The sequence below is a fragment of the Mesoplodon densirostris genome, chromosome 11, assembly GCF_025265405.1.
Source record: "Mesoplodon densirostris isolate mMesDen1 chromosome 11, mMesDen1 primary haplotype, whole genome shotgun sequence".
In the NCBI taxonomy this organism is placed as follows: Eukaryota; Metazoa; Chordata; class Mammalia; order Artiodactyla; family Ziphiidae; genus Mesoplodon; species Mesoplodon densirostris.
The window spans coordinates 70,705,329-70,716,051 of NC_082671.1; the positions used below are offsets into that span (position 1 = coordinate 70,705,329).

The following is a 10,723-nucleotide window of genomic DNA, read 5'->3' on the forward strand; positions in this document are numbered from 1 at the left end:
TCCTGGAGAGTGAGATTTGCCAAGCTCCCACCCAAGACATACCTCAGGAGACTGCCTTGGGGGTTGGGGGTGCCTACTGAGGTCCTGATTCCAAGCCATCTTGGAACATTGGCTCAGTTCCCAGGGGCTGTTTCTCAGGGAGATAGGGGGCCCTACAGCAGGGAGCAGAAGGGAGAAGGTGCAGGGGCGTGGTCGGTCTGCAGCGTTGCCCAGCTATCAGCTCATGTCCCATCACTTGCAACAAGTGAGTGTGATTGCCCTCCAAGGTAACGGAGCCTGGCTGGTCTTGGAAAACACGTCCTCTGGAAACCAGCAGAGGAGAGGCTCATGGAGGGCTCATCTCAGGGAGAGTGAGTCTCCCGCACTCTCCGTCAGGGAACAGGCTGTGTGCAGCAGGAGGCATCTGAGAACCTGAAGGCGGGGCTTCAAGTCGGCCCACCTGCCTCTACTTGTAGGTTCTCTGCAGGGGCTGGCGTATCCTGCCACCGACCCCAATTCCTCCTATACAGAAACGGGCCAGCAGGTGGCGCCAGGGCCATCGCCCAAGCCCATCTTGCCTGTGTTGGGTTGAGGGTCCTGAGGAGGGCCACAGAACCCGAGTTTCCAGACTAGCACCCTGGTTGCCCTTACACTGTAGCATTGAGGTGTGCGGCCTGGCACCACAAAGCTGGGATGCCTGGGGAGCCCCAGAAGGCTCAGCTGGGCCTGGTAGAGACCAGGGAGTCATCACTCAGAGCCTGTTTACTCCCCTTCAGATTCGGGGGATAAGATCTCAAGAGGTAGTGCGGCAGCGACGGGAAACACTATCCACTGTGTGTGTACATTGTGCCAGGCCCTACACTCATCCTCCATCACACACGTCATTTCATCCTCACAACAATCCCACGGTAGTCTCCCTGCTGTCATCCCCCTCATATAAATGAATAAACCGAGGCTCAGAGAGGTCAGTTAAGGCCCACAGGGGCACACAGCTGGTGTCCCTGCACTGTCTGAACCAGATCTCTTTCTAGTTCATGAAAACAAATGAGAGGGGCCCCAGGTATTCCTTCCACCTCCCCAGATACCATGGCATGAATCAGTCTGTCCTTGCCTCTCTTCCCGTTTTCGTTTATTTCAACATCTTTTGTGCATCTACTGTGTGCTGGGGCCCAGTGAGTTGGGAGCTGTTTGAGGGCAGCGACTGGGTCTTATTTAGCACTGAGCCCCTTGCTGTGTATTGAGCTCTCTGTTCAGCCCAGGGGACCCAGGGGAACAAGATGTCACTAGCACTTAAGAGGTATGCATCAAGGGAATTCCCTGCCAGTCCAGTGGTTAGGATTTGGCGCCCCGGGTTCGATCCCTGGTCAGGGAACTAAGATCCCACAAGCCGCACGGTGCAGCCAAAAAAAAAAGGTATGCATGCACTGAGGCAGCGAATGGAAGTGAAGAGGGGCAGAGACTGGGGAAGTCGGCGGAACCCTCCTCTTCCACACCCACACACACAGGAGGCTGGTTCAGGGGGAGCAGAGGCAGCTGCCTTTATTGGGGGCCATGGGCCGGCTGGCTTCACTCAAAGGCCACGCACTTGATCTTGAAGTCGCCATCAGCTGCCAGGTAGTTGATGGCCTCCAGGTTGAGGCGGTTGGGGAACTTGAAGTCGTATCCACCAGGCAGCTGGATGGTTAGGTCTGCCTGATCGAAGGAGACGCACACCTGGGGGTGGAGAGGGGTAGTGAGCATGTGGACCCCATAGCGGGAGCCTCAGCCCTGCAGCCACGGCCTGCAGGTCCTAGGCCCCCCCAGAGCCCTTTCCTCACGTAGCCCTAACAACAGCCCCGCTTCATGGTGAGGCCCTGAGGTTGGGAGAGGGGATGATGCTCACCGAGGATCACACAGCAGGTGACGGGAGGGAGGGGAGATGGAGAGGGAGGGGAGGGGGGCAGGGTGGGACCCAGGTCTCTAGCCACTCAACCCAGCTCTGCCCCAGCCCAGCCAGGGCCCTGACCCCACCCCAGGCCCCAGCCCACCTCCACAACACTTCCAGGCTGGAAGGGGAAGACGGACTCCCGCTGCTCAGCCCCCCAGGCCCCGCCATCCTTGCTGTTACACACGATGGTGTTGGTGTCCCCGTGCGCGTTGAAGCGGGGGTTGAAGTGCAGGCACAGGTTGTTGCCATCTTTGCCCAGGTTCAGCACGAAGCTAGGGGATAGCGGGTGGGCTTGAGGCTGCCCCCGCCCGCTGCAGCCCCCTCAGACCGACCAGTCTGTGCCGCTCAGTGCACATGAATGGACCTCACCGGGGGAACGCATGGAGCCAAGAGGAAGGAAACCTGGATTCTAGCTATGCCCTGCCACCTCCTTGCTGTGTGACCTTGAGCAAGTCCCTGCTCCATCTGGTTCTCACTTTCCATATCTGCACAGTGGGGGCTCCTCAGGAAGTATCTCTTAAGGGCCTTGCTATGCTGACAGCCAGGACTCTTGTAGACATGAATTTGTGTCCCTGCCCGTTTGGTCAAGGTCAGAGACTCCCTCCAGATGGTGACCTCTGGGAGGGCAAGGGTCCTGTCTGTCTTGTCCATCTCTGTATCTCTGGTGCGCAGCATGATGCGTGACACACAGTAGGTGCTCTGTAACCGTGGGGCGAATGAACGAATAACAATAATACATTTGCTGAGTCGAGGTAACAGCAAGGCCTCCCTCTGAGGATTTAGAAAGAATGACATGAGCAGTGCATATGAAGCGTGCGGCTCTTTATACTGTCAGCTGGTCATCAACGTGTGAGATGACCCAGCATTTCACCTCCACACAACCTCCCCCCTCCATTAACCGATTAACAAACGAGGCTCAAGGCGGTTGGTTGACTGGCCCAAGCTCACAAGGCTGCGGAGAAACTAGGCCAGCTGGCCGAATGATGAGTTAAGGAAGGACCGAAGGAGTGAAAAGTCGAGAGTGAAGAGCGCAGGATACACAGACCTCAGAGGGCGGGCAGCGAGGGTGACACCCTTTCATTCCCTCTCCCCGCCCCCCTCAGCCTCTGGTCCCGCCCACAGCAGTGGGGAGGGAAGGCCAGCCGAGGCAGATGACGAGGCCGCAGCTGGTTTAGTTTAAGGGGGCGACAACGGTGGGGGCGTCCAGACTCCGCGGAGGAAGTGACTCACCCAGAAGACGTAGCCTCAGCAGCCGCCGACATTAACCCCGCCCCGCCGGAGGGAGGAGCCGGGCCCGGCCAGCCACGCCCCTGCCAGACGCGGGGCGGGACCCTCGAGCTCCAGCCCCCGCCCCTGCCGCCCGCCGCCCCCGCCGTCGTCCCCTCACCTCTTGGCGTCCGGGGGCACCTCGCCCCGCACTCTGAGGCACTCCCCAGCTTTGAGATTCAGGTTGCTGGCGACCAGACCCTGCGCAGACAAGACCCCGCCCAACCGGGTTAGAGGACGCAGGGTGGGAGGGTGAGAGGTCGTGCCCCTCGCCGGGAAGACCAGGCCTGCGCTGACCTGGCCGACCCGAAGGCTCAGGAACCCGGCTGCAAGTTCTAGACTCTCCTTCTTTGTGTGCTGCTGGGCAAGTCCCTACTCCCAACTGGGTCAGTTTCTTGTCTGTAACATGACTGAGGTTCTAGAAGACAGGATCTAAAAGTTTCTGCGGTTTAGCCCGGGGATTTTAGATGCAGAGTAGCCTGGGAGGTGGAGTGCTGTGCTCCATCGCCTCATTGAATAGATGGAGAGAACCAGGCTCCAAACGCGTCACACTGCGAGTTGGGGGCAAAGGAAGGTGAGTGAGGCGTCTGCCCCTCTGCTGGAGAGGAAGAGGCCTGGGGCTGGGCCATCCCCCACCATCCCCTTCAAGCTCCTCTGTGCAGAGAGGGCCAGGGGCTGGAGAGGAGACCCCTAAGGAGCACAGCTAGACCCCTCTAAGAAGGGAGAGCAGCCCAGGGCGGGAGCCTGCAACCTGGCTGGCTCGGGGTTAACAAGAGCCAGCGCAAAGCTTCACTGGTGTGAGTGGTTCCTCCTGCCAGAAACTTGAATCCTTTCCCTAGGGGCCTGCAGAAGATTCTTGCTGCCTTCTTGCTCCTTTATCACAGCCCCCACCCCCCAGCTTGGAGGAATGGTTGAGCGGGAATTCCCCCAGCCCCCACCTGACCAGCCTGGACAGAATCACCCGCCCTCGGCTAACCCAGGCAGGCTCCCTCCCGACAGCCTGTCTCAGATCCTGGCGACTTTTACAGCTCTGGAGCAGAGGGTGACTCTGCCCTGGCCCAGTGACAGGGACAGCTGCAGGGGGGAGGGGACAGGAGGCTCTTTGGGGGGAAGGGGGAAGGGATAGGGGCCTGGGCGCCCTCAAAATGCCCCACTCCACCTCCAGTCGGCCACACCCTTCCCACTCCCACTTCTCAGAGAGCTGCAGAATGTCAGCCCTTGGCTGTCAGACCCTGGAGGAATCCAGAAAATTCTTAAGCCAGAGAAGGCCTTGGGGAAGCATGGAGCCCACCCCCATTTTACAGACACGGCCACTGAGGCCCAGAAAAGACACTTGTTCAAGGCCACGCCACAAGAACTAGAACCCAGATCGTGATCTGCCCTCACTCTGCCTGGCTGTCTGCCCCCACGCCATCTGTGGGCCTTGGGGTGGGGTCCCCATACTCACACAAGCCATGATTGAGGAGAGGAGGATGTTCCTGGGACTTGGAGACCAGCTGTCTGAAGACTACCCGAGAGATGGGCCACAGCCCGCTCCCACCCTTTTAACTGGACCAGACCCGGGTGAGTCCCGCCCCCTGGACGCTGAGCCAATTGTAACTCAGAAGGGAGATGGGGGCCACGGGAGGCGGAGTCAATGGAATTTTGAAGCCAGTTCTGGAGCAGAGATGACCAATCAGAGTGGAGACCCCCCCACACTCCTTCTTAGCCACTCCCCCAAGGTCCAGGCTCCACCTCCCATTCTCTTACCCCTTCCCAAAATTATGCTGTGGCAAAGAATGGCGGAAGCCAGTGGAAAATAGTTTGAGGATGAGCTAGGCCCAAGAGTTGGCTGGAAGAGGGCCAGGGCCAGCTATCTGAGCTCAGGGGGTCCCCCATAGAAGGCGGCTGAGGAGGTGCAGTGTCCTTCAAGAATTAGATCTGGGGTTCGTGAGGCTGCTCCCTGGCAGGGGCCAGGGCGTGGCCCGCTCTGGGCCCCTCTGCAGAGGACCCAGGACCCATTAACCACAAAGCCCTGGCCCCGCCTGGGCCTCCCCCGGGCCTCCCCCGGAAGCAGAGATTGCGGCTGCTGCTCGTGCTCCTCACTAGCGCTAAAGAAAGGCTGGGCCGGTGCCAGGCTTGAGGCTGCCGCCCAGGCTCAGGGCTCAGGCCTCAGGCTTCGTTCTGCCCTCCGAGGGGTCTGCCGGGGATCCTCCAAAAGCCCCTGCCTGACAGCCTCTGGCCTGTCCGAGAGGGTCAGGCCTGGGAGGGGGCCCAGGGTGAGCCAGGCCATGAGGGGATGGGGTCCCCGGTCTGTGCACCCCCATCCACTCTCCTCACATTTCTCCCTCTGACACCTGGCACAGCTTTCCCTTTCCCCATCTGTTTAGCAGATATTTTACTGAGTACCTACTATGTGCCTGGCCCTGAGCTAGCCTCAGAGGATTCAAAGATGAAGCCCTCAGTCCCTGTTCTCAAGTAGCCCACTGTTGGGGCAGAATCTGGCCATGAACCTAATTAAGAAGTAGCATGATGCAGGCTCTGAGGGAAGTCATGAGCGAGCATCTTGGTGGGATGGTCCAGAATGGGAAGAAGGTGGGTCTTGAAGGATGGGTGAAGAAGCAGGGACTGGCATTCCAGCGTGGGCAAAGGCTCAGAAATGAGAAGGCACAAGTCTGGGGAACAGTGAGCATCTGGGCATGGCTGGAGTTTAGGGTGTGCTGGGGAAAGATGGGGCATGAGGGTGGGAAGCCAGCAGTACCTGGATCATGAAGGGCCTCACTGAGGGGTTTGGGCATTGTTTTATCTGAGGGTGCTGGGGAGCTACCAAAGGTTATAGGAAGACTGAGTATTGAGGCCAGATTTAGGCTGCAGGGAAAATCACTGCAGCAACAGAGTTGAAGGTGGGTTGGAGGGGTGCTCACCTCACACTCAGAAACCAGGTAGAAGGAGGAGCGTGGGGAACACTGGGTGAGGTGGGGGGCTTGCTAAGAGAGTTATCAACAGGACCGCCTTCACATCACTGTCCCCCTTCTGAAATCACCAGCACTGAAGAGGGAAGATGTGGACCGGGGGTGACTCACATCTGGAGCAAACCCGCCCTGCCCGGCACTGCCTCCCCAGACCCCACCTTCCTCCAGATGACTGAAACCCACGCTGGCACAGGAGGAGAGGGGCTGCCGGGGGCTGAGAGGCAGGCCCAGAGAGGTTGGGTCGCACCCCTTGTGAGCCCCTCATCCCTCCTCCTAGACCAAGCCAGCTGCCACGGAAGCCAACCACAGAGCTTCACTTTTTCCTCCAGGGCCTCCCCCAAACCTCAGCATTAGGGAGGGGTGGCTGGGGCCTAGCTCCACTGCCTTTCCTCTGTGCTTCCCCTCTGAGGCCCACAGACACTCTCTCTGCCTGGTCAAGGAATGGGAGCATTTCAGGAAGAGTCCAGGACCAAGGCCAGAGGTGCTTCAGACGCAGTTGTTGCTGTGACTGCCATCAGGTGGGCCTGGCTGGCTGTTCCAACCCAGTAGTTGGGCTCTCAGGGCCCCAGGAGCTGCTCCTCCATTCTTCCCCCAACCTGGAAGACGGATCCAGCACCAGGAAGTGTTTGCTGTTGGATGAGGGGCTGCTTTACTCCTCTCTGGCATCTGGCCTGTCGAGGGCTGGTAGAGAGATGGAATGGCAGGGTGACAGGGTGTATAGGCTCCCGGAAAGGCCCCTTCGGGAGTCTGGAGACTTGGGTTCTGGTTCTAGCCCTGCCACGCTCTCCCCAGGGCATCCTGGCAAGCTGCTTCTCCCTGCTTGCCTCAGTCTTCCCATCTGTGAATTGGGGGTGTGCAACCCTGCTCTCCTGCATAAGGTTAGTACAAGGTGGAGTTCAGGTCTGTTGTACTTAATAGATGATTATTTTTTTCATAGAGTCTTAGAAGGTTTTAGCCTTCCTCTTGTCTCTTCTCCCAGGCTGAGTTCACCTTCCTGGGTCAGCACTTGTGGGAGGCCTCCCTCTCACCACCCCCCATCCCTCGGCAGTCTCCTCCTGCCTAGGCTGCGGTGGGGAGTCTCTCCAGAGTCCAGTGTCCCCTATAACAGGGGCCGCAGTTTTCCTGAGGCAGGGACCAGGGACAAGGTGCATTGTGTGCCCCTGCCCCCATCTTGAGGCCTCCTATTGGTGGCGCCTACTTATCTGTCAGGCCCTGTGCCCGGCGCCTCACTTTCATACATTATCTCATTTCGTCTTCACCTCCCTCCTGAAGTGGGCCACCAGGGTGAAACTTCTGCACAGGGAGGCTGCTCTGGGGCCCTGAAATGAAGCCGACGTTAGAATCAGAGAAGAGGGACAAGTCCTGATTTGGGGGCTACCTGGCTGTGACTGTAGCCTTGGTCCTTGTCCTCCCTGAACCTGTATCCAGGCCTGGAAGGTGGGAATGTTACCCATCTTGGAGGGTAGCAGGAGTGTAATCCTCTGGCTGCTTGGAGGATTACAGGAGTGATGTGAGAGGGGCTGCACGTCAGCTCTGTCTGCTGCACCCCCCAAGGCCAAGGGCACCCACCCCAGGGACTCTCCTCCTCCTCACTGGCCTGCCGCAGAGGCTGCGAGCTCTCTGGAATTCCTGCACCCTACAGGCTGGTGCTATGGGCTGGACCTTGGCTGCTGCCATGAGAAATGAGCTGAGCTTGTCCAGACAGGGGATCCAGGCCAGCATGGCCCTTCCCAGCCTGCCGACTCCTGCCCTGCCGCCGTGAAGGCCGCGCCTCCTCCAGCTGGCCGTGGTGGAGAGGGCTGCCAGGCCCACTGAGACACCATCCACACCCCCAGGCAACCTGGCTGGCCCAGCTGGGGAAAATGTGGGTGGTCAGAGCCTCCAGAGCTCCTTCATTTAATGATGCAGAGACCACCCAGAGAGCGTGGCCACGTGACCAGGGTCACACACGGCGCTAACGCTGCAGCCCTTTCATCTGCCGAGCCAAGGAAAGAACACTGTGGTCCGGGGATACCTGGACCTCAAAATGATCTTTTCCTCCTGCTCCATGAAGGAAGGACTAGTTGGGGGATGCGCCCAACTTCAGATACTTTTCCAAGCAGTTTGTGCTGGAGCCCGCCTCCCCACTTACCCGCTCATCCAGTGCCACCTCCTTGCCTTTGCTTATGCTGTTCCACCTGCCCCAGACAGCCACCTCCCCAAACACAGTACACTCGGTCACTTTTGCCTTCCCACCTGGTGTTTGTCCCCCTCTGAACACAGGCCCCAGCTCGCCTTTGGGGAACCACTCCTCTCATATGAGGGCTGGGTGGGGTCCAGACCCTGTCATTAGCTCTCCAGGGCTCAGGCATGAGTCTTTTTAATTTTTTAAAACGTTTTGGGGGATGTGTGACAATTATAGACTCAGAGGAAGCTAAGACTTTTTTAAAAGCTTAGAAAATATTTGAGACTTGAGGAAAAAAATGTGTTGGCCCCAAAATTCTAAGACTGAAGAGCTGAAATTAATGAATGTTTACTGTGCTCAAACCTAACACTTGGTAGTCATAAAAATTGTATTACCTTGAAAACAATTTTGTGGGTTGAATTTTCTTCGTAAGTGTGCCCAGTTCTCTCTAGAGGTCGGTCACTCCTAAATTAGATCCCCATAGCCAAATAATGTCTAAAACAAAAGCATAAAAATATTTGGGAAAATGTATAGCAAAAACTTCCCATAAATATATTTAATGGGGGCTGTAGGTACATTTTAATGTTTTCTATAACGTGCTTGGGACCTGTGTATCAGGAGAGTTTGGGGCTGCAAATAACAGAAATCTCAACGAAGACTGCTTGAAAATTAAGGAAAATTCACATACCAAGCAGTCTGGAGCTAGGAGGTTTCCGTGGTAGGTTAATTCAGTGGCTCAGTGAAATCAAAGATCTGGGCTCCTGCATGATCACGGATTGTGGCCGTGTAGACAGTCCTTGCTCTTCTGCACAACCACAATCCACAATTCATCCTTGCTCTTAGGACAGACAAGCTAAAGGATTTGGGATGAACTGACTTCACATCTGCAACAGACACTTGAATGAGTCAGTTAAAAAATGTGAAGGGGGCTTCCCTGGTGGCGCAGTGGTTAAGAATCTGCCTGCCAATGCAGGGGACTCGGGTACGTGCCCCGGTCAGGGAAGATCCCACATGCCGCGGAGCGGATGGGCCTGTGAGCCATGGCCGCTGGGCCTGCGCGTCCGGAGCCTGTGCTCCACAACAGTGAGAGGCCCGTGTACCGCAAAATAAATAAATAAATAAATAAATAAATAAAATAAAATAAAAAAGAGATATTGGATCGGCCAAAAAATGAACGATCTTTTTGGCCAACCCAATATATACAGAGCAATTAAGCAAATCGGACAAATATGAACAACTGGGAATCTAGGTGAAGGGCACATGAGTGTTCATTGTGCTGTTCTTTTCTGTTGGTTTGAAACGTTTCTAAATTAAAATTTGGGGAGTGTGACATAAGAAATGTATATTTGGTCCATGACCCTAGTTCCTGACACAGAGTTCCTAAATCCTTTGGAATTTCCTAAGTGATATGGGTGCCTGAAAGAGCATCTTTTGTTCTAACATTTTGGTCTCTGACCCCAGTTCCTGAAACAGAGTTCCTAAATCCCTTGGCATTTCCTGGGTGATAGGGTCTTCTTTTGTTCTAATGAGGTGACTCTTGGTGGGTACCTGGATGGCTTCAGGAGGGGGGCTGGTCACCAGAAAGACCAAGCAGTGATCAGAAGAAGCTTGTAACTTTCAGCCCCGCCGCCCCCCATCCTCCAGGGAGGGGTGAGGGACTAGAGACTAACGATCAATCATGCCTATGTGATGAATCCCCTCCATGAGCATCCCCAAACCACACAGTTTGGAGAGCTTCTGGTTTGGTGAACACATCCACATGCTGGGAGGGTGGCACACCCTAACCCCACGGGAACAGAAGCCCCTCACTTTGTACCCTCCAGGACCTCACGCTATGTATATGTCTTCATCTAGCTGTTCATCCGTAAGCTTTATCATATCCTTTATTATATAATAAAACCGTATTCGTAGTGTTTCCCGAGTTTTGTGAGCTGTTGTAACAAATGATCGGACCCGAGAAGGGAGTTGTGGGAGCCTCTGATTTATAGCCAGTTGGTCAGAGTGCCAGGTGATGACCTGACACTTGTGACTGGCATTGAAGTGGGGGAAAGTCTTGGGGGACTGAGCACTTAACCTGTGGGGTCTGCACTAACTCCGGGTAGTGTCGGAACTGAATTATTGATAGATTGTAGGATACCCAGTTGGTGTCTGCAGAAAACTGGTGAGTTGCTTGATGTAGAAAACCCACACATTTGGTGTCAGAAGTACTGTATTCTGTGGGCAGAGGAAACAGTTTTTTCCCTTTCAGTTGGTGTCAGAGAAGTGGGATTTGCTACAAAGGCCCTGGCTCATGGAAACGTGTGGTTTGGGAAGAGAAAAGTGTGAAACAGCACCGGATGAGGAACCTTTGATTCCTAGGTGGCCACGTGGTCACCCATGGTATGAGCAGCAGCTGTGCTGCATTGTCTAAAGGTAAACGTGGGGGAAATCCCCTGG

The 10,723-nt window shown here is 56.0% G+C and overlaps 1 protein-coding gene across 1 annotated transcript; it reads right to left on the reverse strand.

Annotated features, from left to right (window-relative positions):
• Nucleotides 1–1,492: 1,492 nt before the first annotated feature.
• LGALS1 (galectin 1) lies at nucleotides 1,493–4,729 on the reverse strand. Its single transcript, XM_060113268.1, has 4 exons — nucleotides 4,620–4,729; nucleotides 3,294–3,373; nucleotides 2,007–2,178; nucleotides 1,493–1,692 (listed from the first exon to the last, which is right to left on the reverse strand). Exons 1-4 carry the CDS (start codon nucleotides 4,626–4,628, stop codon nucleotides 1,546–1,548), a joined length of 408 nt encoding a protein of 135 aa, XP_059969251.1. The 5' UTR covers nucleotides 4,629–4,729; the 3' UTR covers nucleotides 1,493–1,545.
• Nucleotides 4,730–10,723: the final 5,994 nt, after the last annotated feature.